General features: G+C 41.8%; 1 protein-coding gene across 7 annotated transcripts in view; it reads right to left on the bottom strand.

The window, feature by feature from the left end:
* The window catches only part of NRG1 (neuregulin 1), a 335,927-nt gene that overhangs the window by 116,277 nt on the left and 191,944 nt on the right, over positions 1-27,706 (bottom strand). For 4 of the 7 annotated variants that reach the window (XM_042023442.1, XM_042023438.1, XM_042023434.1 and 1 more), the window contains 3 exons: positions 25,687-25,811; positions 17,686-17,736; positions 14,764-14,814 (listed from right to left, as the gene is read on the bottom strand). In XM_042023442.1, the coding sequence (XP_041879376.1) occupies positions 14,764-14,814; positions 17,686-17,736; positions 25,687-25,811 (227 nt within the window). The remainder of the gene's footprint in view (positions 1-14,763; positions 14,815-17,685; positions 17,737-25,686; positions 25,812-27,706) is intronic. The other 3 variants (XM_042023445.1, XM_042023444.1, XM_042023441.1) reach the window with 2 other exon arrangements.

The following is a 27,706-nucleotide window of genomic DNA, read 5'->3' as shown; positions in this document are numbered from 1 at the left end:
CCAGCAACACCAGTTGTGTTTACCCTGAGCATGAATGTGAAAATGTAGGAGAAAGAGGCAGATGCTTTGTGGGACCTCTCTCCATTTATTTAGCAAATATACAAGTAACTGCAAGACTTCTTTACAGCCTTTCACATTATGAAAACACAGCAAAATATTTTTGTAAGTGAAGGGAAATATTTTCAAAAGCGGTGAGAGAATGTGAGAATATCTGTTAAAAGCTACGGTCATCTCAGAAGTACATTGCTGCTGTCAGTAATTAATGCATGAGTTATAAAACTGAAGTGACTAATTTTGAGCCTGTCTTCTTTTGTAGAGCTGTGTTTCTAGCTGAGATCAAACATTATTTAGTGAATTGATCCCTTTCCCCTTCCCCACAAACATTCCTATTTAAACATCTACATTTTCTCATAGTTACATTATATATTGTGTCTGAAATTGACATGATCATGGAAATTCCCAAAGGAATCTGGAGCACGGCTTATGTTGCTCTTGCTGCACAGGAAATGCAACCATTCTTACTCATCCTTCCTCTATAATGAAGAGTCAGATTCATTGTCTTGCTGTGCTGAGGAGGAAATTGCTGCATAATCTCCTTTCACAGCTAGACAATCCCCTCTTTCCAAAGCAGGCTAAGCATGCAAATTCTCCAGACATATTTGATGAATTTCTAATCACAGTGGGTGAAACGACAGGGCAAAGGCGAGTGTCAGTGACAGAAGCCTTGTGCTACTTCCCTGCTGAAGACATTGTTTTCCTTGTATATTCACCCACATATTAATTGTGGGTGATACATATTAATTGTATCTTCTCTGTGACAAATAAACCATGATCAGGTCAAGCTGTGGCCAGTCTTAAGATCAGTTAGAAGTCTTGAAAAGACTGACACATTAATATTTCTCAGCACTTTACATGGACGGCAAAATGAGACCCCCAAGGTCTCCCAGTTTATGATCTTACATCAACAGGGTGGTGAAGGGAGTGCTTTCAGACAGTCAGGATGTTCCCCTCCATCTCTTGAGCTAAGAGGAGAACCTTTGTGGACTGTGAGGAGCAGGCCAAATTATCCTCTACCAGTCAGGTGTTTTTGCAGTCCTCTGCAATTAGATTTTCCTGTATGGGGAACAGACACATTTCTTGTTTCCACGTGGGAATAGAAAAGAAAAAAGTATCTGTCATGGAGAAGCACCTGTTTGCTTAGGCCCCATTCAGGTGAGTTCTTAGGGAAATTTTGAGAAAAGATTTGATAGTTGCATGGAAAATAGGAACATTCCTGCACTAACAAAACCAGATGCTTCTTATGCATTAGTAAACCTCATGCTGTAGCATGTATGTCAATAGTTAAGCACAGGAGGGCAAGGATGACATTTTCTAGGCAATGAAACAAGTCCATGGTTTTCCATGAGGACTGTTTTTGTACCTTTCTCTCCCTTTTTGGCATTGCCCACACATAGTGGACTATAACCAGTAAAGTACAGACATATAAACTGGAGAGACCAAACAAGGTTACAGAAAATAATACAAACAAGATTACAGAAGAGACAAGACTCTCCATAAATAAAACCAGAGAAAAATAGAAAGGTTGAGTTCTGTCTCATGGTCACAGAGTAGGAGAAAACTAATTTAGCAGAGGCATCATCTTTTTGTTGTGTCTTTCCCCCACAAGTCCCTGAGGCAGCAATTGCTGTCTGTGCCTGAGACAAGAACACAGGGCTTGGTGGGCACAGGGGCTGGCCAGCCTGAGTGCTGATGCATGTCTCTGGCTGTTCTGCTTCCCCACTGTCTGTGAGCATGGGTTGACAGCAGAAATTCTGCCCAGCGTCAAATGCTGCTTTCCAGAACAGGTCAGCTACCCTTTCTTTCTGTGGCCAGGTAGAGGAGGTAGAGCGCCATGACTGCTTCACATGCGATCAGTCCGACTGGCTGACAGCTGGGACTTTTGTTGAAGATATTTCAGTTTTGGCAGGTGGCATTGTGTGCAAAGATTTTGCTCAAAATTATTTGTAACAACTATTTTCTGCAGAGCTACTGGGGGTCGAGACATGATCATGACTAGGACTGAGTAAGAAACAGTCCTCAAAGATCAGAAAAGCATGAAGAGCTCTTTAAAAACTCACAGGACCGTTATTAGTCAGTGTTTCTCACAAATGCTGAAATGTACTTTGTCACACTGACAATTTCTTGAGATAATAAAAGGGGAGATGCCAAGAATATGGCAGAGTCTAAGAAGTGAGTGATGAGATCTAGTTGAGACAGAGGCTAAGCAGAAATGCCAGCTCATACTACCAGGCTTTCCTCTCCTTTCTGCTTGGATTATCTTTTCCTGTGCTCCACTCCCCCTTCAGTACTAGGATACAGCAGATGAACTCTAGAGCAGCAGGTCTAAACAAGTGATAACCAGTTCTCTGCTTGCCTCCCATTTCAGAGTTAGCTCATACCCATTTTGTCTTAAAGGGCTTTTTAAAGAATTCTTTTCTTCCTTAAGGAATTCTCACAATTTTCAGCAATCCTGTGTGAATCATCAGCATTTGTTAATGTGTTTCTACTAGAGCTACTCGTGCCACATTGTGTTCTGAAAATTAGATAACAGTAAAAATATTTGACTCTCTTTATTTTTTTCTCCATCCAGAGAAAATTCTTCATCCACTACTTCATACCTGATGTTCTTGGGTAATTGTGAATGCCAATCTCATATTTTACAAGATATTTACAGATAATAAAAGCTATTCCTCAAGATGAAACAACATCCACATGAACAGATTCTTATCAAATTAAAAGGAAAGAACCCCTCCCCTGTACACAGCCTTCCTAACTGACCATCTGCTAATAGTGCCCATGTGTGTATGAAATTCATTTGCACATTTAAATTGAAAAGCTCCATTTGCTCAGACTGCCTATAACTGTGCTCTCTTGCTGGGTTGAATATTAGGTCTCTGCATATTAGGTATGCATATTATCCAGTGAACATAAATTGCAAATGCAGTCCACATCCAATTATCTAGAGTTTTACTGCATATTTTCTACGTATAACTCAAACATTAAGTACAACAGTACATCAGCTCTCCAGGTGTCCATTTGGCTGGAAGAATTAGTAGGGTGCTGGCATTTAACTCTTGACCTTGAAAGTATCATTCAGTCATGATGTTGCTGCCAACATGAGAGGTCACTTACACACTCGATGCAGGATACAGACATTGGGAGTAAGACACCGAGAATCCTCTCCATCTGATAGAAACATGCAATTGGACAGGTTAAGGTAAACAGTCCCTAACACATCTCTAATTTCCTCCTGCCTGCCTCCAGGAAGGAATTTCACCAGTGCAAGGATCAAATGCACTGGCTGATCACACATGGAGAGGATTTCAGACTTCTGTTACCTCCCATGATGCTTGGGATTGATCTGCCACTCTTAGTGATCACAGCTACACTGGCATGACTACCAGTCCACCAAAAAAGATACAGAATCTGTGTTCGCAGCATTCCTTCCCTGGATCTGTCTTAACCTGCTCCCTCCAAAGTGAGAAATATTTAAACGAGTTACAAGGATGTACTCTGCAGATGCAGCTTGCCTGGTAGCCAAGAACAGCATCTGATTCAGAGCTCATTACACCAGGGATCTGAAGCACCAGTTCTTCATCAAGACAGATCGACATGCATTTGAATGAGCTGCATCACTGCTCAAGGCAACTCTTCATCTTTCCTGCAAGATTAGTGTTCAAGATTCTTGTGGCCTCTCACAGTCTCTGAGACAACTGTTATCCTACTGTCTGTCAAGTATTAGTTGCCACTGTGTCAGCTAATGGGTTTTGTGTAGATCATTAAAATATTCAAGAAGTATGCATAGCCTGCAGCTTGTTTTAAGCCAAATATTTCCCCAGTGGGAAATGGAAAGAAAAAGCCATTCCAGGGAAATAATAAAAGTCATACTAACAGTATAAAAAGTACAGTGCAAGATTAGACTCCAATCCTATTTCACTGTGTGCCCTGTGGAATCACTCCATGTTTGTATTGTTTTAAATAACATAAAATATTAAGGAATGCAAAACAATCAATGCAAGTTTTGGACTTTCTTAGAATGGAAAAAGGCTGGGGGGGTGGCATTTAATCAGGCGAAAGCACCAGACATTTAAACCTACTGTTCGTTCAGAACAATAACTAAACTGTTGAACCCAATGCCCCATGGCACTGGAAGTTAGTGTTTGAAAGCTTACAACGGAATTTTAGCCACAACTGAAAGAACATTCTCAGTTACTCAGTTACTATATATAAAAACACAGACATTTCAAACAAATAAAAGCATCACATGTGGTTAGCTCACTTCTAATTTGAGAAGACTAGAAAAAGCTTTCTGCCACAAAGTTTGTGCCACAACTGGCACCAGTAGATCAAATGAGTAGCTTTCTCAATGCAGGTAGCTGTGGCTTTCACACCTGGCTATCTGCCTACTGAAAAACACCCTAATATTTCTTCCCTCGAGTATGGCTTATCCTTTTCTTTTAGAAACCAACCATCGCAGTAATATTCCTTACCAAAACTGCTGACATTTTGGAAAGCTCATCTAAATACCTGTCAAGACACCTGACTGTGTTATTAAGAATCATATTTTGCATCATTGTGAATATTACCAGAAAGATATCAGTAACATAGCTCAGATTCCACTTTATAAACCTCAGAAAAATAATGACTATATTAAATTCTGAACAGCTATTACCACCCCATGAATAAATGGTAAACTTTTAGACAACCTCAGTGGCAGATGGTATTTGTAAAAGCTTTAGGCTGCAAAGCTGTGTCCAGTCAAATCCTTCCTTATTCATCATAAATTCTGAATATTTACAGCTCTGGAGCAAGGAGCTTTTCTGTGTTGAATGAACGAAACAGAAACAAATGGACAAACAAAAGAGCCAAATGCTCAGGGTTGGGAAAATAGTTGTCTCCTCTGTTGGCTTGGTCTGTAGTCCAGCAGGTGTTATCTCACATATGTGTTCAAGAGCAGCGACCATGGTTGCTGAAGTTGAGAAGGCTGGGATGTAATGCCAGTTGCTTTTTGCCCCACAAGTACACAGTTATGAGGAAGGGTGGGGTGGGATAGGCAGCCTGATTGCTCAAATGTTCCAACACTGTTCAGTTGTAAAGGGGACAGACCATGTTCCCAGTCCAAGGGTGAGCATGGCTAGGCTACATCTACATCACATACCACCTCACTGTGGCTCTGTCCTTCATTAAAAATAATTTACATGTGTCTTCTTCCAGTTCTCAGTGCCTAAATTGTGGAAAGGGTGAGTCTCAGCCCATCCAAGTGGTGTTTTCATGGCATTACTATAGCTTTATGATTAATTCCCTCTGGCACTGTTAAAGGTACCTGGGAGTCTTTGGGGGGTTGCAGTTTCTGTTGGCACGATATGGGAGAACTGCTCAGAGTGAAGGGAGCTGGGCTGGGAGGATGGTAACCATACTGCCTCCTGGTAAAGGTCTCAGTGCACTTAATCCTTGTATTGTACTAAATCCTTATATTGTACTTAGATGTCTTGAAAATCAGTACCCAGCATGGCCCGAAATGACACAAGAAAGCATGTTAATGCTGAAATGGGCAAACGCTGCTCTAGCACGCCATCTCGCTCCTCAGCCTCACTGCAGACAGCACCCTAGGTTTAGCCTTTTTGATCATCATAATTTAGAAATGCCCCATGCTATTTTAGCTTGCAACAGAATTGATAAAATTTGGAAACTGGAAGGCTAAGAAGAAGTTTCCTCTCTTGTAAAAAGCAGATTCCTGTAGAAGGGAAAATTTGGAATTACTTTACCAAAGGATCTCAGACAGCTGGATACTGTGATTAATATAAACTACCAGTCAGGCCTATGAACTCTGTATATCCATAATGAAGTTGAAATGACTAGAATGAAGAGTGGGCAGTCAGGAAAAGAAAATCTTATGAGGAAATGCAAGAGCCTTTATATACATATATAGTCACTGAAAGAAACAGTTGCTCCAGGGCATAGCTTTCTTTTCAAAAAACAGAGTGGGTGTTTTGTGATATTTGCCAGCTGCAGCAGATGCAACTCAATGTTACTGACTAGCTGGCTAGTGGTAAATATTTAGGAAGATGCAAACCTAGAAGGAAGATCACACTGTAAAACGTTGCTCTTTAATTGCTGCAATGACTACAGTGATTCCTTCTCCTTGCTGTACAGAGGGAGAATGTCAAGAACAGCAGAAACCATTAAGAACCTCCGGGAACATTTTGATAATGAAAGTCACAGGAGATACAACTTTCCCATTTTGCATCCAATTAGAAGAGGTTACCAAAAGGCAATTTAGAAGAGATGTGGACATGAAGGATAGGATAATAATTTCTTCCCGAGGGTTTAGCTTGGCTCCCACTGCACTATTACAATACTGCTAGGATAGGACTGTGAAAGAAGACTATTGTTTTAATTTACCTGATAGAAACTGCTATAGTCTACATTGAGTCTCAGCCATAGAGTGCCACTGTGTTTGTGAAGAAGCTAATGAGGGGACACAGTGATGGTTTTCAAAGCCATGCATCTACGGAAAAGTTCACATTTATGTGGTCAGTACTCTGCCTATAGCTTTTGAAATACCATTTCTGTGATGCAACTTACATTTTTTAAAAGTAAATAGTGATTTATCAAGGGGTTATTCTCAAGTAAATGGAAACACTCAAAGCCATACACTTTGCAAGTTATTCTGAAAAGTAACAGCTTACTTTTCTGTTCATCTTTTATCTACTGCGGTGTTATTCTTTGTTCCCTCTCCCTAGACAACATCATCTGTCTCTGTGGTTGACCAGAACTGTCCAAATTTTAAGCTCATCATGAAAACAAAGCAATGGATCCAGGCTCTTGACTCCTTTATATTTCATTAAATTTGTGTTTCTGTTTCATCACAGACCTCCACTGCCAGACCACCCTTCACGGACCAGGGCCCTGCTATGCCACAGGGTGTCTGTTCACAGCGGATGCAGCCTAAGATCCCCCCTGGAAGAACGTGGACTAGAAAGCCCAGAACATACCATCCAAGAAAGCCTGCTCTGTGTGCCTCCCTGTCAAGGAACCCAGCAAACCTTTGGGCATGATAGAGTAACTCAGATTTGGTAACTTAAATTCCCTTTGGGATTCTTCTCTCTGTTGGACCTTTTCCCTCCAAAGCTGAAGCAAGAGAAACTCTACCTCTAAAAACAAGAAAGTGAGCTGTCATCCTGTCTTTCTAAGGACAGAAGGGTCTCCTGAAGAGTGCAAAGGAACGTGCATTGCTAGTCTCTCCTGGGGTTAACACATGAGAGTGCCTCAGGGTAAACTCTCTTTGGGGGCAGCACATGGAAGATAAGGACATGGACAGAATATCTGGGCTATAGGGGTAAGCTGGGAACTGCCTACTGTATTAAAACACAAAAATTATTGTGTACCTATGCACATGCTCATAATTTTCGTTGGTTGAGAGTATCCTTTTTTCATACTTGTTCTGAGCTCTTTGTCTCCTTCATGCCTTCCTACAAAGCACTGAAAGTCTTGATTTTAACATGGATAATGACATGAAAGAGATGCATGTTTCTGTCAAGGTTACGTACTCCATTTTGTTCATAGATCTCTGCCCTGCTGGCATGACTGCCTGTCATGTACCTTTACTCACTAACAACTACCCTGATGCCTCAGAAGAGGGAAGATTTTGAGAAGGCTGATCCAGTACCACAAAGTATGCTCACAGTTGCTACCCAGAAAGAGTAAAACCAGGAGGAACAGGAGTCCTTGAGAACCTGTTTTTGTCACAGTGACAATTCCAGGGACTTCCTTGGAAGACACAGTGACCAAACAACCACAGTCAAAGCACCAACACATCCCTGTGCTACAAGCTCATGTCCTCCAGTATAGCATAGGCTATGCTGGTACATGAGAAAGATGCTTATTTTGGTCTCAGGTGGGCAGATAGTGTGATGCGTCATTTCAGCAAAGTATGAAGAAGAAATCAGAAAGACACAAAATAATGCTCTCTTAGGAAAGAATTTGCCATGATTTGACCTTGTGGGAAGAACTTCAGAGAAACCAGGCCATATGAGCAGACTGTTGAAGACAAATTCCCATATGACTTGCAGGGTCTCAGAAGCAGAAGTCCAGACATACCCAGGGTTCCTGAGGAAAGCTAGGGGAGCCCACACTTTCCAGCTGAGGCATCAACTGACAATGTGACTTTTGGACAGCTACCTTGGTGTGAGAGGCTCCCCCACTCCATCCCTAAGGACACACACAGTCTTTAAAAATCCTTTTGCTGAAAGATGGCAGGAGTTTCTGGAGTTAGAACCTTGGAGAAGACATGATCCTGAACATGTTGAAGGCAATGGAAGGTGATCTTGGGAAATTCCTTCAGAAATACTATGATTAACAGAAATCTGTGAAGTAGATTTTGTGACTTGCATTCCACCAGAGTAGACTGCCACACATTTGATAACCCTTTCTGTGGTGTAATTCATGACCTCAGGAAAGCACATCTTGAAATAAACAGACACAAACCATTGCCTTCACACTTGCATGTATATACTTTATAAACCAATGTACGTATGTATATTTATACATTAACCACAATTGCCTCATTATATACAAACACTGAGGCAAGTGCCAGTCTTACAGATTTATTCTCACATGCACAAATATACAGCTAGCTAAAAGCAATGTCCCTAAAACCCTTCCACTCTGGCAGCTGTATTTAAGCCATACAAACTGTTGCACTTACTCCTTTGTGACTGTCATGTCAGCTGCTTCCACTTATAGCACTGCTTACACCCATCATTGCCTTTTATCTCCCTGACCTCCTTGAAGGAAAAAAAAGAGGACAAACCCCAGCATGGAAGAGAATTGATTTGACACTAGTGGTGTTGTCTCTGAAGTTTGACAGGTATGAATTTCCCAGTGGAGCGGCCTAGCCCAGCTGAGGTTCCCAGTGACAGCCCAAGCTCTCCTTCAGAGCGAGACTGGGGAACCAAGAATGCAACTACAGAAAACCCTGCAAGATTAAGTGGTTTGGAAGAAGGCATTTAATGTCACACCATCTTTAGACTGGGAGTCATACAAGAGATTGAAAGCTGTGTATCTGGGAGATGTTACCTATTTCCATGAGTTTGCCTTATCTGTGAAATATAACCACAGGAAACACAGTTTGTCATGCCAGATGAAATCATAAAGGTACTGAAATTACCACTGCATTTCCCACTGTCATTGGTGCCCACCATGGAGAATGAAACTAGAACATACTGCACACTGTGGTAGGTTTTAACAAAGGATTGACACGTGTTCACCACTGCTCTTTCATTTGGCTTTCACGAACTAGGATGTTTAAACTCATTTTACATTAAACAAGAACTAGTTATCTGACCCTGCCTTTACTCTCTCACTGTGCCCTTAGAACAAAGCAAAGTATTCTCTCCAGAGGCCATTATTCAGAGAAATAAACCCACTGAAATGGTAAAGCAAAATACATGAGGTGGTATAGTGTTTTCCTTTGACCCACAGTCCCACCAGGGCATCAAGTGTATGGCTTTCCTGGAGAAGTAGCCTTTCAATCCATGGCAGAGATGAATTAAATGCTGATAGCTGAAGATGTTGGACTAATTTTTTGTAAGAGCAAGAGTCGGGAGTGCTGCTGTGCTAGCATAACTGCAACCTGAGTAATTGCCTTCAACATCTGAATTCCTTCAGCTTTATGAATTGGTTACAATATTCTGTTCCCATCCTTCCCCAAGTGACTTTACACAGTTATTAACTATCTCATTAAAAAATTCTGCTTTTTCACCCTAAAATAGCTGCATTTCAGAAGTTTCTGAGGTGCAACCAGTGTATTTAAATTTTATGACAAAACCACAGAAGTTTTTTAGAGATAAAAGAAGTTGAACATGTGTTCAATGGTGAGGCATTATCCCCTAATTTTTTCTGATCCTTACACTGTGTGGCAGCACTGTCAATCATACTATCATTTTTGTCTCTTGGTTGCAGAGGGAATATAAGAAATTAACATCTGTCAAACTCAGAATAAAATGAAACCAAACAAAACAGAGTAAATTGAATGAATGCAGAAAAAAAATATATACTGTATTTCACTATACTGCAAGATACCTACTCATCAAGTCATGCTGGATCTTAAACAAACTGCAATTCACACAGACCTCAGGAAGCAGGAAAGACTCTCCATCTGTCTTTCCTTGATTCCACAAGTTTTTGCCACACATCAAAGACAAGTGCACTCCTATTGGTAGGTAGGTGCCTGTGCATGAGCACCATCAAAAAAATAAAATAAAGAAATCTAAACAAGCCTCCAAAAATCAGATAGCAGAACAACTTAAATGGTCTAAGGACTTGATACAAACCAAGATTACCCTTTAAAAAATTGCTTGAAATACTAACAAAATCAGAAGGTTGGGGTAAGTATTCTGAAGGCAGAAGAAAAAGCCACATAAAAACAATATCATTTGGGGCCCAAGCTCTCTGTCTACCAGAAGTGCTGATTCTTTTTTGTATGAGTTTTAGAAAATTCATGTTTTTTGAAAGTGGACTTCTGTCAGGCATAATATAAATAAATACAGGGAGAAGGATTGGGTTCACTTTAGGAGAAAAAGGAAAGCAGAATTCAGCAGAAACTTAACTTGCTTTTTAAGATTTTAGAGCACAGATGATCTATTGGCCAGGCTGCTTGCTTTGTATATGCAAAAATGTTCCTGTTAAAAATACTCTGTAAACCAATGATCCTAATGTCATGCCATAGAAGGTTTTATTGCTCAGCATGGACCATTTTTATCAAAGCTGTTCAGTATTGTACTTAAGAAAATGTGACAGGCAAGAAGTCTTTGCATGCTTCCTTTCTGTGTGCTGTATCTGGTCATAATTTAATATACATGTTGGAATCTCTTATTGCATGATGAGAAGATGAAGTGTTAGGAAAGTGTTTTGCTGTGCCAGGCTTGGAGCTTGTAAGTTAATAACTCCAGAAAGGAAAGATGAGCAATCCAAACTGGCACATTTCTTACCCAATTAATCTTTCTTTTTAAAATTTCTGTGCAGGTTTTAGAGGCCAACATGAAAGTCGGTAGGAAAATATGTTTAAAGTCAGCTGTGGGGCAGACAACCAGCACTGAGTTTTTCTCTCCAGGAAAAAGCTAAACAAACTCATTCTGTATTCCTCTGAAAAAAAAGCCACAGGCAAGGCGGGATCAGCCTCCCACCTGTTCTTTATTCATATTCTTGCCTCCAGCTGGCCATCACATCAACCTGCTAGGTAGTGGGCAGGAGGAAGCATGCTGCAGAGAATATGCTCTGGGCACATCCAGTGCCATGGTTGCCAGCTCACCATCTCGCACGAGCAGACAAATCTGAACTGAGAATCCCCGTGTAAGACAACCACATCTGAAACATGCAGACTACATGCCCTGGCTCTTTGCTGGGGGAAGTGCCTCCACAGACATTTTAGGGAAAAGCCCTTAGTAGGCAGCACAAACAAGTATGAGGGTAATGCTGCAAGGTGCAGCTAAGCAAAATGCTTCCATTTGACACATACTCCCACAGGCTTTGTTGCTGTGCAACTTCCTCATTTCCTACTGCTATAAATTCTCAGTTTTTGATCCAGTTTAGCTCTCAGAGCATGGGTTTCCAGACTGATGTTGTCCATAGAAACTGTAAGCTTAGGTGTAGAACCATTCCTGGTCTGTACACCCATACTGTGTTGTTCATGGTTCCCACACAACAGGAACCAGGGTAATTATAAACAGCCTGCATCCCATCAATTCCCTTCTCCCTTTTTGCACCATACAAATGCTCCTACACAATTCCTCCACCAGAAGCCTGTGTGCAGTGCTGATGATTTTAGCCTAGGAAACCTGATTGCTTTGAATTTATTTCCGTGGATGTTGTAACTTACAAACAGGAATGTAAGTTTTGGGACCAATTTTCTAAGGAAAAGGAAAACTGCCATATGTATGCTATTGGGGTGAGAAGCCAAGATTCCTTTAACAAGTCCCAGGAGAGCAAAAAGACCACCACATTTTCATTCTCTAGTCTTGAATACAGAGTTGACTGAAGCCTTAATAACAAGGCTTTATGGTGAAGTCTCAGATTTAGTTCTTCCACTCCAGCTTCTGAGAAAAAGAAAGTCATAGGGTCATAAGACACTTGTCTCAGAGTATGGCAGTCCTGGGAAACAAGGGGTAGAAAAATGTCTTCCATTCCCAAATTTTCCAGTGTGATTAAGAATGGCCTCTGTAGTCCTTGGTAGTGAGAGCACACAGTGCTCTAAGTGCTGTTGGTTTGTTCACTTCTTTCAGCAGGAAAAGGCCCATCACAGAGAGAGCTTCATTGTGAAGGAAAATCAAAGTTGTAACCTAGGGCATATAGTGATAAGACAAGGGAAACAGCTTTAAACTGGAAGAGAGTAGATTTAGATTAGATATTAGGGAGGAGTTCTTTACTGTGAGAGTGGTGAGGCACTGGCACAGGTTGCCCAAAGAGGTTGTGGATGCTCCATCCCTGGCAGGGTTCAAGGCCAGGCTACATGGGGCTTGGAGCAACCTGGTCTGGTGGAACATGTCCCTCTCCATGGCAAAGGGGTTGGAACCAGATGATCTTTAAGACCCTTTCCAACCCCAAATTCTATGATTCTGTGATTGCACAGTACAAAATAAATATATGTGAATCAATCCTTTGGCTTGGGTGGAAGACAAGGTGGGAAGTATTTCTACCTGTTAGGAGCAGCATTAGAATCACTGTCAAAAAGCCTCACACTATGAAACAGGACAAAAAAGCATGAATTTCATTACTTCTCCCTTGGATTACTGACCCCTCAATCAGATCACCAGTCCTTTATGTGAAACTCGGAATGCCTAATGGCTGCTCTTTCTCCTTTATTTAAGCACGGAGGTCCACACTCTCCAAGTGGACTTGATTTTGGGGAGTGTAGGGATATGTGCACATAAAAGGGCAGGGTTTGGGATGTCAGTTGTGGAGTGTCTTATAGAGATGGGATTTTTTTTTAAGCTTCTCCCTCTCTGAATATCTGTCACTGAAACTCCAAAAGAAGCAAAGCATGACACGTCTATTCTCTTATGGAAGCCCTAGGGGAGAGAACCTACTGAATCACTCTGCTGTTTTCAGGTCTTTCCCAGTGTCTGGCCAACAGTGACAGTGCTGGCATGTTCTCTAAACATCTGCTATTGTCTGAGAAGTGGAAGGAAACAGTTTATTTTATCTCCTGTGGCTGTTACAAGATTGACAGTGACAAGTGTGAAATGGACATGTCGCACTGAAATTCAGAAAAGAAAAGCCCTAAGGAACTTTAGAATAAGTACGTGGACTCAATTCCCTAATCACTCTGTAGTGTGAGTAGACATCCACATCTGTTAGCAATTAACATTGGCTCCCTCCTGCTTTTTCTACCCAGCACAGGCAGCAATATCCAATACTGCCCTCTCGCCTCCACTACTTATTTTAGTGACTTGAACAGTACCAATTCCAGTATACATTATTGTTTCTGAAAACAGAACAGAGAGGATTTACCGTTTTAAATTGCTCCAGAAATTATTCCTGCCTACCCTGCTGCTAGGCATCAAGGGGAAAAGGAGGCCAAAACCCAACTCTTCTCACCTTGCTGGCAGAAAGCTTCTTGAATAACCTATCAAATTTCTCTAATTCTTTCAACACACACTTAAAAATTATCAGACTAGTAGCTAAGAAGAAAATCTAGAAAAATCCAGAGATATGGCTTTGACCTTTCCTCCTAGTGCTGCTACAGTAGCTATTAGATGTGAGTTAAGGGCATTCATGTATAGTTTTTTATAAAGCACATACCTCATTTTATAGCAACACTGGAACTGTCAGGGTGGATTGTACCTACCTCACCTCACATCCTATTCCTAGCAGCTGGCAACACTTACTGCTTTAGGGCAAGATTAATACCCTACTTCCCACAACCCCAATGACTTTGACTGTGTGAAGTGGGCTTCCAGACTGCTCCGAAACAGGCTGATAGATGGTGGATTTGGTTCTAGAAAAGAGCTGGAAGGCTCTTCCTAGTGAGTCTCAAGGGTAAAATTGTATAGCATTATGGCTGTAATGCATGCTTCCCTGGGAAGCATCACTACTGAGGAAGAAAAGAGTCACTTTCCCTACTGGTACCCCTGCAGCTCCCAGTGTGCTCTTGAGATAAGCAGAGAAACAATCTCTCTGTCCTAGGAAAGAACCATTCCTTGCTCTCTTCTCTCTCCAGCTGAGGGAAGACACCCAAAAAGATGTCCTCACCTTCCTTGTCTTCTTCCCAAAGGTACTGGGGCACAGAAGAAAGAGCCCAAGGAATTCTAACAAGCACCAGCTGGCATGTGGATGAAGGGAAACGCACCCAGGTAGGGATGGCTGGACCTGAAGGTGCTCCAGCTACCCCAGGGCCAGGGGCTGTGGAGGCAGAGCAGACAGTGTTTGAAGCCAAGGGCAGGGAAGGGAATTCCAAGTAGGAAACACTGGTGTAGTTTCCTCCTCCTTTGCCCTGCCCAAACCTACATTTGACCTTTCAGAAAGAAGGTGTTTAGACCTCAATACACAAAGAGCATGTCTCTGAAAGTTCTAATAATATATAACAAATAACAATTGCACCTTTAGTTTAGGAATCACACCCAGTCACTCCTGATCTCTTAATGCACGTTTTCTTCTGAGTTAGGAAGGGAGAAATATACTTGAGGGTCTTGTCAGCAATAATTTAAACAACTTGTATATACTTACAGGAGGAAGTGTTTGTTCCTTCTGTTGAAGCTTGTATCCTAAGCATGGGTTCTGCAACACACAGAAGTAACAACAAAGTTGTAAGAATACAGCCACAGCTACAGCACTATACTGGAAGAGCCTGAACATCTTCCCGCAGTAGAGATTTCTTCTATTTTTTTTTTTTTTTCTCAGTAGTCAGAAACCCAGCGGAGCAGAGAAAAAAATGAGATAGCTTGAGAAAGCAAAGAACTTCAAAGTTGGTTCAGCATGTCCTAGGCACACTGTGATAATCAATTACAGCAAAAATGCTCCATAGTCCTGGGAGTAAAGGCCAGGAGAAAAACTGGCAAAGACAGAGTAAAATTTTCAGCTGTTTCTGACAGCATCAGAGGAAAGTGGAAAGGAGCAGGTCTTGAAGCTCCACATGCTGACCCAGGAAGCACTAGCTTCTTATCTTCTTCTCACATAACTCCAAATGAACAGTAAGGCATTCAGGTCTATCATAACTACAGTTAAGGACTTCTGTGGCTTGAAAGAGAGGAGGGTCCATGAGTGTCACCACCTCTGCAGAGAGCTGCAGATGGAAGGGAAAGCAGAACACATTCCAGATCAGAATGGGCCATAGCACCAGCCCCAAAGTGGTTACAAAGAAAGGGAAAAGAATGGTGAATAATCTTGTAGGGCAGTGGAAGGAAATAGACCTCAACACAAATTACACAAAGGAAGCACTCAGAAAATTTTATAGAAGAAGCAGGTAGCCTGAAGCTGGGTCTGAACCTCCTGAGCTGTAGGAACCTGAACCACACAGCAATTAAGAGCCATGTGTTTGGAGGGCTTCATGGGCTTTCACTATCTAGCAAATCATATATGGTATCATGCATGAATAAAGAATTCAAGAGAAGGCTTGAGAAGTACTATCAGCTGGAAGGAAGAGTTTGAAGAGAGAATACTTTGCATAAGGTGGCAATGTGATGTGCCGGTGTGAAGTACAGGTGGCTGACAGCTGGTCTGGGAATTCTAGGAAGCAGGTGAGGCATACTGCATGCTCTGTAGTGAAACATTTAACATGTCACGTCACACAGAAAAGATGAATCTGTTGCCTAACAAAGCCTGGTTTTAGGCAGAAAAAAGCCACTCTTAGAAACTAAGACCTCTCTGTAAGTTCTGCTATCATCAAAAAGTAAGTGTAGCAATAATTCAAGAGACCTAGAACCCAGTGATTCGAACACCAGCATTTCACAATAGTCTATCTTCAATTAAAGAAAACACACTAATTACTTATTATTTTCATTTGAAAATCCTGGAAAAAAATCAGCAGTGCCCAAAACCCCAGGCACTACTGGTCACCAGGAAACTCATGAAGTGTTAGAGAAAAGACATGGTCTGGACCCAGAGCTGGGATAGAACAGTAGGAAAAACAGCACCTGACTAGGTTCAGGACTAAGCTGGTCTCTGCTCCAGCCACATATCAAAGACCTCCTCAGAGTTCCATGAGAAGATCTCAACAAGCAGCCACTGAATGTACTGCTTTTTGTGATGTGTTGCTTGGCATGAAATCTACCAGCGCAGAGATTCATCAGGAATGCAGCCAACTTTTTGAACATCCCAGCTTCCTCCTCTCCAGCAGCACAATAGCAGTAAAGAGGAGGACAGTACTGTAACAGCAGGCACTTGAAGGGACATAAGCAGGGAAAGAGACCACTCAAGAACAAGAACTTTAATTCATGGGAAAGAAGGCAGCAAAGTGCAGGGACTACATTCTTGCTGCACAAGGGAGAAGGCAAGGCAAGCCCAGTGGAGTCAGTGACCAGTGTGTCACCTTCTTCGAACAAAAATGGTTCCAATGGTTACAGGACACTTCCTATTAGCTATGTGGTCTCACATACACCCAGTGAAGCACCAGTGACAGGCCCCACTGAGAACATGAAAGAATATGGGCACATCCAACATCTCTTCTGTCAGGCAGCAATGCCAAGATTTCAGAAGTAGGTCGCCACACACACAGATGCATCAAAGGAAAGACTGCAGGCATGCTAAATGCAAAATCTGGCAATCACACTGTTTTCCTTGATCTAGCCTACAAACACTGTCATTTCACACTAAAACCTGTCTCTGCCAGACATAGCTTTCCCAAAAAAGCTAGCAGGACCCCAGCCTCTTTGCCAAGCAGGGTATGTGCATCTTGTAAATCCTTGGGTTGCTTGGCTTATACACGTTTATCTACAATTGCCTCAGCCAAAGTCAGCAGTAGAGACAACTGCTTGTATTTTAGCCATATATAAAGTAACTCTTAACAGTTAAATAAAGAAAGTGGCTCCTCACTGGGGTCAGTCCCAGGAGTAACACTGGAAGTATGCAATCTGTAACTGCAGGCAGGATGCTGAAAGCAAATTCCATCAGCCTGAAAGAAAACTACCTGGAGAAGGCTCCTAGTATGCCAAGGCAGCTTCAAAAGAGGTTAAGTTACTGACAGTGAGTTACCTGTCTACACTCACAGACCCTGCAGAGCTGTCAGGAATTGTATGTAGAGCCCTGAAGAACAGAGGCAACAGACTTTCCTGAGGACACATCAGTATGCCTACACACTCAGCAAACTCGTAAGTAGCTGCTTGGATTTATAGGAGAAGGAGGTAAGAGCTTTTTTAAAACATAGCTCCTAACAACACAAATACTCCTTCGCTTGGGCTGCTGCAGCCTGACAACTGTAGGCCAAATTAGCTTCCTTGATACAGCCACAGGACAGTAAAAAGTATGCTTAACCCTTCTTCATTCTTTTCTTGGTCCCTGAAGTAGCTCAAGTAGGCAAGGTGATACGCAGAAATGGAGCTGCTGAATGTAGATGAATTGTTCTCTCCTAAGAAGGAGCTGTTTCAGAGCTGTAGAAGCAGTTTCAAGAAGAAATGAAGAGAAACAGATAGAAAGACTGTTAATTCAACTTACGTGAAGTAGTTTTTGTCACTTCTGTTGATGCTGGTATCTTGCTGGTCCTCTCTGGAAAACACAAGAGGCAACAAGAAGTTATAATATGGTGTCATGTGATCCTCTAACAGTATTCAGCTCCAGAATGGACAAGGTAAAGGAGAAAAAGGTGTTCAAAGAAGCAAGCTTAAATTTTGCTTCAGTGGGCAGAGGCTTCAATCAGACATCAACTTGCAGAAGTTTCCTTTTGGGAAAAAACAAAAAATGATGGTGCCTACTCGCAAAACTGAAGAAAAAAGCGCGTTTCTTCTGAAAGAACCCAGTTGTTCAATCTCTCGTTTTCCTCTGGGAATAACTGATCAGTGGCAACAGGAGAAATCATGCAGATGGCTCTGTTTCTGGAAGATGTCAGTGTGAGTATTCACTCCTTATGCTTCTAGGCAGTTAAATTTTGCAAAGATGTGTCCCTGTTCATATCACTTGAATTGCTGTTAAGTATATCCAATAGTGTCACTTGCCACTTCAGGGAAATCTTCTGAGTCACACATGCAAACCCCATCCCTCACGGACTGCTGGGGGCTCTGTGACAGAAATCAGACAGTTGCTTTGCTGAAGAGATGAGGAAAGTTACGCTTCCATACTGGTCCTATGTACATCTCCACACACTATTGCTAGTTACATTCTGGCAAGGACTGCTTGCACTCACTTGTTGAACCAGCTGATGGCTAAGGGAGATGATGCTGCCATGCTTAGATCCTTGCTAATGCAAAATGCACAGATGGGAGAAAGCAGGATGCAGAAAGCCTTTGTTTAGGCTTCACAGACTTGCACAGAGACCTTGTTCCAAAGACAGCAATGATTTGTGAGTGCTCTGCTGTCCCTGCAAGCCACAACTGTGTGCAATTTCTTAGGTGTGAACAAATCGCTCTTCAGTTGTATTCATCAACAACCTTGGACTTCCCCAAGTTCTCAAAATATGTTTCAGGCTTTAAGTGGCGCAGTTCAATGCAGCTGCACAAGTTTCAACTCTACAGCTGGAGAAAGGCTCTGAATGCCAAAAAAAAAGTCTTGCCCTGAAACCTCAAGGCACACCAAGAATCCCCTAGTAGGTCAAACAAACAGAATTCAGAAAAATTCTCATAAGAGATTTAGGAAAAGGAAACTCAGGAATGTTTTTGTTCTGTTTTGTGAATCTGGATTCCAGTGGCTCTCTGCTCATTGTCTCCAGAGTTTATAGAAACTTGACCAGAGACAAAACTAGCCATCTTCCCTTCAACATCCCTCTTGTTAAACTTTAATATCAACCCTGTATTTTAACTTCTTACTTGCTTGCTTTTCTTTTGTATCTTTTTTCCATTTTGGTCCATCTTTCTTTGGCAAATATACTATTTGCCTAGTTAGTACATCCCAGTTTCACCTCACCAATGGCAGAGAACGTGTTATGCAGCATTTCCTTGGCAGCCAGCGATGCGTGGCATGAAAGGGAGTATCCATAAGTAAAATTCTTAAGGTCAAAACCTTTGCATTAGGTCTTGGAACACAGTGGCCTGTAGCCAGGCAGTTTTCAGGACCATTTTTTGGGCATAACGGCAGTTGGCTGTTGTGCAGCTGGGTTGTCTGACAATTAACCTTTCTTAATCACATCAGGAGATGGAACAGGTCTGACAGCTGCATAGCTCAGCATCTGGCACAACTGGAGCAAATTTTTCTTTCACCATTAAAGAAACCATGTTCCATTTAGTGCCTGTGCTGAGCTTGATGGAGCATTTCTTACTGGCACCTCCCCAGCCCAGCTGTGTTAGTACAAACGCCGATGGGAAGCTTCCCTGCCAGTGGAAAATACAGCCAGAGCCTCCTACACCTGAAACGTGCTGAGAAATACATTTGGAAAACATGTGGCAAAGTCACACTTTATCAAGCTCCACTAGTAACATTCATCTTCGCAACACTAAAAGTGGATGCTAACATTTGGAAGACACAACATTTGTGTGTTGCTTACTGCACACAGTACACCACAATGATAACAAAGGCATTTTACACTACCTGAGAAGGCTAGCACAGATCCACATGACAAGCTACCTGAACACAAGAAGCAAGCAAAAAAGGGTTTTCTCATAGCAGGCTGTCAGTACTTGCCTGAGGTGAAAGAGCTGGAACCAATTTTTCAATCATGATACTTTTGCTGCTGCAGTCTGCTAGGGTATGGTGATGGCAGCCTGCAGCCCTGTCTTCATCATCATCATGTTTAAGTCCCCATGAGGAGCAGCTACCTCAGAGGCTACAACCAGTTCTGTCCCCTGGCACTTCTAAGAATACTGCCTTGGTGAAGTGCTGTTCCCTGAAATTGGGTATATTTGTGCTGGGGCTTACTCATGTAAAAATATTGAAGGATCCATGAGGGATCCTTGTCTGGGGATGTTTTAAAGAGCAGGCCCCTGCAGCTTCTCAGTCCTTTTTCCTTAGTACTGTGGCCAGCAGTATCTTCTGCTGTTTCGTCTGACCTAGCAAGGAAGAGCTCCTTTAACTCACACGGGACTCCCAACAACCCCACCACCTTGCTGGTATGTTGATCCATCCTTCCAGATAAGGAGCTTTTTTTGGGCTGCTGAGAGGAGACAGCTACAAGCTCTGCTGTATGGCTCTGAGAGAAGCAGGAGGTCCCTCTCCTACTCGGCCAAAACCTTTTCTCCACAATAACCACATATTTAAGAGCCTGACAGCTGCTGTTGTGAACAGCCCTGTGTGTGCCCTCACAGCCTTTTTCCCCCAGTTAGTTTGTCAAAGGCCTAACGCAAAAAATCCTGCTTGAGCAAGTTGAAGGGGTTTGGTTGATCTCATAGGTTTTAGTTCAGGCCTTGCAGGTGGTGGCTCTGAGAACCCTGACAGGGACAACAGCCTGGGCTCTGAGGAGGGTTCACATACCATGACACCATAGATAGAGATGCAAACAAGCTTTTTGTCATCCTGAGGTGTACCTTCTAGCAGTGATACAAGTTTTAAGCCTTTTGCATTGTTTGTGCTATTAGGGTGATATCATCTGAATTATACAAACAATGACACAAGCTAACATACACTTTCAGGAAAGAAGAGCACTTTCTTCACCTCTGTCACTTGTCTACAGATGGCAGAGCAGAGAGAGTAGTTGTGTAGAAGGTTGGTAAGACCACAGTCTGAGGCCTTAGAGACATGCAAGCACATGTGGTGAAAGATACAGGGTGATCCAGTGGCTAAACTAACTTTTAGTTTCTTAAAGCTACCATACTTTTCCCCGTTTTCCTCCAAGGAACTACTGACTTGATTTAGATTAAAGAGCATTGCCCTCAATCCAAGTATGTCAAATTGCAAGGAAAGGTTCAAGAGTACTTTTAGGGGAGTTGCAATACCAGACTGAGTGATGGCCACATTTTTTTCTGAGACAAAATTAGTGACATCGGTCCAGGCATACTGATTTGCTCCAGCTGAGAATCTGACTCATTATGCCAGCCAGTTCAAAACAAACTATGTCCCAGGTCACCTGTAATTATGCTAGAGAGAAGAAATACCCTGATCTCCTACTTTAACCAAGTCTTGGACAGAAGAAGGGACTTCTTTTGCACTTGAAGTATTTCATAGTTGGTCATATGCTCTATGGGAACTAGATATAAGATGTTTTTATTTAGTTATTTCTCAGTCGTCTCCTTGAAGCTAAGCTACTGTCTGTCTTCAGAAGAGGAAGAGCAAATTAAAATTTAATGAATGATGAATATCAGATCCCTATTGATTACTGTACAACTTGGAGCTGTTACTACTACTGAGAGTCCTATGTATGCAAAACCAGAAGCCTGCACAGGCCATTGGGTAGCTAATGAATTTGCCAAGGCTCACCACTGCCTACAATTGAGATACATTAACAGATCACCTGAGTACTTCTTGTATCCATCAATTCAGGCAAATTTGTCCCAGCCACCCACACAGATGAGTCAAATTACATCAACTCACTTTCCGCAGACATTGAGGAATAGAGCTCACACAACACCCTGCACACAACCCAGCAGAACCCAGCATCGTAGACTTCTGGCTTTTGAAATTCCGCAGCATGAATCCACCCTTTTGCACCCTGAAACATGCTGGGCACAGCAAACATCCTCAGAGAGGCAAAAGAATCAGGCCAACAGGTTTTTATGGAAAAGACTGACACCACATGCAGATAGAGCATGGTTGACTCTTTATTAAAAAAATATCACTTAGCGAGTTGTCTACATAAGGGGTTTTGTGAGCAAGTTGAAAGCTTTGGCTGTGGTGTGAAGTATTCTGTCAGTGCTATTTATTAACCATAGTAAGGTCCTATGCTGATGAGAAAATCCATGAAAAATTCACTGCAAGAATTTTGCCTAGGTAAAGTAACAAATCAGGATGCACAAAAAAAGCAGTTACTATTGCATTAGCAATCCTGTGCACTATTTATACAACACCAGGAGAACCTCATGCCTCTATTCTGACCTCAATTACAATCTTTCTTAGGGGAGCATACGTGAGTATGAGTGAATGACAATAAGAAGGCAGCTCATATCCTGTGGGCAAGTTATACTCATTATAAATTTAAAAGAGAACAGAATAGCTCCTATCACTTGCTATTAAGATTGGTAAAAATTGTGTTTGTCTAGCTATTTTTATATTTGTTACATTTTTAATCCACACGTGTGACTCAATAGGCAAGGCTTTATATTTCTTTCAGTAAAACTGGGAAAATTTAAAAGTCTGTGTAGGTCAATACAGTTTGTGTGTGGTGTGTGTTCATGTTTATGTTTAGCAAAAACTTGCACAAGAGCAAACTTGGCAGTTTTAAGTAACAACAATGTTTATAATAACAATAACAGTAAGAAGGACAGGATTTACTATTGCATTGAATATTACTGTTTTAGACAGAAAAGTTTACCACTTCGGGGAATGAGATCAGGAAAGATTAAGGTTTCTGCTCACTGAAAACAACAAAAAATGTTTTACAACCGTTTTATTGAGAAATACTAATTTTTCTATGCTTGGAGCAGAGAATTGAAATCAGCAACTTTCCAACATGGGACCTTGATGGTAAATGTGTGGCTTTTTGTATTCTTGGGGAAAAACCTCAACATATTTGCCTTGTTCTTTGTATGTATTTTCCTAATGTCCACTGCTAGTTTACGTTAGAGACAAGGCACTATGATAAACAGACTTCTGGTCTGGCCCTGGAGTTCTGTTTTGTGCCATACACTAGTAAAGAAAATTTCAACTAAAATAGTTCTAGTTTGACAAAATTCTAGGGAATTTAAACCAGGATTTTTTTTAGATACTGAAAAGCACTAATCTTACAGTGGAAATAAATAACCCCATTCCCAGAAAAGCCATTACTTCATCTACCCTCACTCTTAAAGTACCCAGCACAAAGGGAAAGGAAGACCTAGTGTGCAGATAGCAGGGCACACATAATAAACATGACAAGGTGAGGTCACTTAACTGAAGGTCATAATTTAAGTTATGGTTCACGTGGCAGAGCAGACCAGTATGACCATAAGAAAGTCAGGCCCTCTGGTGCATTTTTCTTTACCTCACTGTTACCCTATCTGCTGGAGGTGGAAGAAAGCAACTTCTCTTCCCACTTTGAGAGATTCAGCCTTCTCAGATACCCATGCTTTAGTTTTCTACAGGGACTCCTGGGCTACTCTGGACCCCAAGGGCTTCCCCAAAAGCCCATTAACAGGTAATAACAAGTAAGAGTTAAATATGCTGGATTTTTGTTTGTTGTTTTGGTTTTTTCTTTTAATTTTAAACTTCTTTCTTATGAATATTGCAGGACCTCCCAGATACACAGGACTCGAGTAATGACTGCCCTTCAGGGCTCATTACCGAGTTTGGATCCCAAATCTGTCATTAAGCTAGCAAGGGGAAGAGGTCAGGGAATGTGGGGGAAGGAGGGGTGAGGAGGTCACTCCTGCAGGGGGTCTATCCCTGTTTGCAAGGCAGATGTTGCCCTTTGAGGCTGTATGGATCTATTGGTCTTAAGTCACCAGATGTTGCCCCTGCTATTTCTCAAATCCAGGTGGAAAATTCCACCATTAGCAGGAAAATTACGAACAATTTTATTGGTAATTTACAAGCAACAGTAAGCAGAGGAGGCTCAGATGTATGTATAGCAACCAAATATGCATGATTGATTTATTCGACCAATGAATGCTGCCATGCCTCAGTCTAGATGATCAAATATCACTGAGATGTTCCAGTGCAGACATCACTTAGTTTCCAGTTCAGATCTTTACAGACAAGAGCCAGCTGCCAAGTTTAGACTGGATTCACGTTGCCCTGCATTCAAGGGAGTTTCCATGCATGGCTGTATTTTAAACAAATTACATTTCATAATACAATTAGACAGATTTTAACATTTATGTTATAGATGCATGTAACAGGGCTTGCCCACAAATAGTTTCAGCTGAGACCAAGCTCCTGTCCCCCTGCAGCAGGAGCATTTTGTAATCATTCAGCATAGCCCAAAAGGAAGTTGAAAAATCCATGTCACGAAGCACAGGAATGAGGTCCCACATGCACTCCCATGACACCATTCCTTGTCTGAGAAAGTAATAATAAATGGTCAAGCATTTTTTTTGCATTTATCTCTATCACTGCCTAGGCACAGTGCCTACAGTTGAGTTATGGAAACATTATAGGACCTTTCCATGTAAGCGGCTAATGAGCAACCAAAATTTGTATTCATGGAAACCAAGAGAGTCTACAAAACTACACAGAAACACCTACCCATTTTTCCTCTTAGTAACATTCCAATAAATAACACTTGATCTTTTATATCAGTCTCCTGACATCTGCTCATGATTATAATACCATACAGCTAGAATGAAATCCTAGCACTTGAGATTCTTTAGTTGATGAAATAGAATAGCAAATACACAAAGTGAATACAGTCAAGCAATTGCTGTGTGATTACAAAACAGCAGATAGACAAAGACAAATCCCCCTGGAAAAGGTCTACATTTGTTTTCTGTTTATGTAAATGCCTAACTCCCATCTAAGAGCACAATGTGGAACAGAAAAGCATGCCTGGTAAATTCACACTGCTGTAACATCTTTAACCCATCTAAGATATGCAGAGAACTCCAGTTTTGTTTGCTAATGAGGGCATGTTTGTTTCGTACTTCACAACTGGCTGGACACTGGAGTTTGAATGATGGGAACTGAATTAGTCAAAGCCACACTTGAAAAACAAGATTTCAGCTGAACTGCTGCCTCCACTGCCTTTCCAAAGGAGAAATAGTACTGCAATACATTTGTGTGTAGTGGAAACACAAAATTTCATCATTACATCCCTGTAAATTAAATGAGTCCTGCAAAACCAGCAATCTATAACAACTGTAAATCTTTTGAGTAAGTCTGAATGCTATCTGTTTCATGAGAAGCTCTACTCCTCAGGAAATAACCTTAAATAACAATACCTGAATCAAAGTGTTTGAATCACACCTAAGCCTCTGAATAATTTGTCTTCAGATACATTCATGCCTTTGTGCTTATTGTTTTAGAAATCAAAATAAAAACCTATCAATATATGTGAGAGTAAAAACAGTGGCAACCAGAGCAGCACAAATATTACTTGAAGTGAGAAGTTCTCATTCAGCAGTTCAGACTATGACATGCTTTAGGTTAAATGCAACTTCCCCCACTGTGTATAACAGGAATTAGAATAATACTCCCTTCCCTTCATCTTCTTCTGATCTTGACTGTTTAGACTGTGCCCTAAACTTGGTGTTACACAGAAAATGCTGATCTGTCCTGAGATCTGTAGGAGACATCCCATTTGTCTGTAAGGAAAATCGAGCATCTCAACTACATAATAGACAAGTCAGGCCCGACTACTTTTCTTAGTACACGTAATAGATTTCAGTGCTTCCACTTCCACTTCACTTGCCAAGCTCTGTCCTGCTCCTAAGCAATTTGTCCTGCTGGCAGCTTTAACACATGGTCTTTCTGAATGTGACATTAAAATAATGAGTCAAGCCTTACCATTGGTGTCTGTGATGATAACACTGGCTTTAGTACTGTCATTTCCTAGTTTGCTGCTCACTCTGCATACATATTCCCCAGCATCGGCCAACGTGGCTCTGTAAATGTGAAGCTCAGAGTATTTCCTGTGAAATCAGAAAAAACATATAAACATCCTGTACTGGAATAACAGTCACTGCATCAACTAAAGCACTTTGTTCCCCACCCCTTTCAACAGAGAGTCTTGTCTTCCATTCTTACTGATAGATCAACACTATCCAGTTTGAAAGAAGAAAGGAGATTAAAAAATATCTCTTACAGGCTGCTGGAAAACAGGCATATATCCACAAACTCAAATGAAGGTACTTGTGTATGCTTTTCTGTATGAGAGAAGTCTTTGCTCCTAAAGGAAACCTGAAAAACAACAGTCCAACAACCATCGTCTCTCAGCCAAATTGTTGGCTGTCCAGATGCCACAGGGATGGGTGTAATATTAAAATAGATTACTCTTCCCTACAGGTTCACATTACTAGCAGTAAAGTTCTGGATAAGTACTGTAGTTCCTAACATCTGACTAAACAATCATGAGGTTAGAACACACCACACTCTTTAACAGCCTCTGAAACTCCAACAGTAAATCATTCTCCAGTGCTAACAAAAATTCATGGGCAGGAGCACAATTTGCATGAAGCTACATTTTGTTCTTGGCTCAGAGATGTAATTTAATCAGTCTCCAAGGTTTTAAGATTAGATTTTCAAATGCAGAACTCCTGCCTACCCATTAATTTTGTAGGAACATGTTCTGGTGTCATTCATGGGGTCCCCAACACACAGGATGACAATAATCCCATTATCTAGACTGCAGAGAATGACTAGCTTGGGGAAAATGCACACATTACTGCTCTTCCCAGTTACTGCTTAAAAGAAGTGCTCTGGGGAAGTTTCTGCCTGTCATAAAACCTGATCTACAGAATAGTTGCTCAGAGTGCAGGAACACTGGCTTCCTTAAGTTGGCCTAGCCCGACTTGAAGGGCTGATCCCCAGGAGGCAGTGGCTGCTCACTCTAAAAGCTCATAGTCATTGTCATGACTGCTGAGCTAAACAATGCTTGGGGAGTTGCTTTGCTCTGTCACTGTCATGTCTCCTAACCCTCCGTGCAGAAATCACAACTGGTTACCCCTTCTGCAAATCAGTGAGCATGGCTTGGTTCAGACCACAAACTGGTCTGTTGTAACAGTGTGGGCTTCTGAAGCAACCAAAATGTTCAGTGTCATTTTTCAACACATCCTTGTGAGCCAGCCCTACCTCCATCACAGGACACTATCCCATCTGGTACCAAACATGTGCTTATTGGCAGCTCAGCCTTCCCTGCCTCTATGTGAAGGTCCTGCTGCTGAGGAGTCAGCCCTGTGGCCCTCATGGAATGAAAGCAGCGTGCTAGGTGGACCCCTCTCTCCCAGAAACATGCATGACAAGAGTTTCCCCTCATGTCCTGAAAGAGGACTGCTTTTCTGAGGCCACTGGGCTTGCAAGAGGGAGGAGCAGCCAAGCCAGGATTAGCAATTTACTCAGGTTTACTCAAATGGTAAAGAAATGAATAGCTGAGTATTTGGGCTCCCTTCTCAGGAAACATTAGGAGCCCAGTTCCCAGTGCTGAATTAATTTACTGGGCTGCACTTCAGACAGCATACAAGAACAGACTCTAGCTGGTGGCAACCATTAATATATATGAGAAAAAAGTGGTAGAGGCACTGACAGAGGTGTCCAAAAGTTGAATGCTACTGGACCTTTGTGTGAAAATTTTACACCTGACTAACAGCTATGCTTATACAACAGTAAAAGTGGTTTGCTTTTTAATTTGCCTGCCCGCCTTCGCAACAGCCTGTTGAGGGCCTGGCCAGGAATGTCGTGCATTGTTCTACACCACCTAACAGCTTGTGTGGACATGTGGTATTTCCTATATTGCAACAGGTTATCTCTCAGCCATACTTGCAGACACTTGTCTAGATGGAGAGGGAGCTGTAGCCTTAGGAAGCTTCAA

This window comes from Corvus kubaryi, unplaced genomic scaffold, assembly GCF_017639235.1.
Source record: "Corvus kubaryi isolate FWS band 111438036 unplaced genomic scaffold, C.kubaryi_AGA036_p1.0 37249, whole genome shotgun sequence".
Taxonomy (NCBI): Eukaryota; Metazoa; Chordata; class Aves; order Passeriformes; family Corvidae; genus Corvus; species Corvus kubaryi.
Note: the sequence above shows the minus strand (reverse complement) of the source record. Positions and strands in the feature narration are given on the sequence as shown.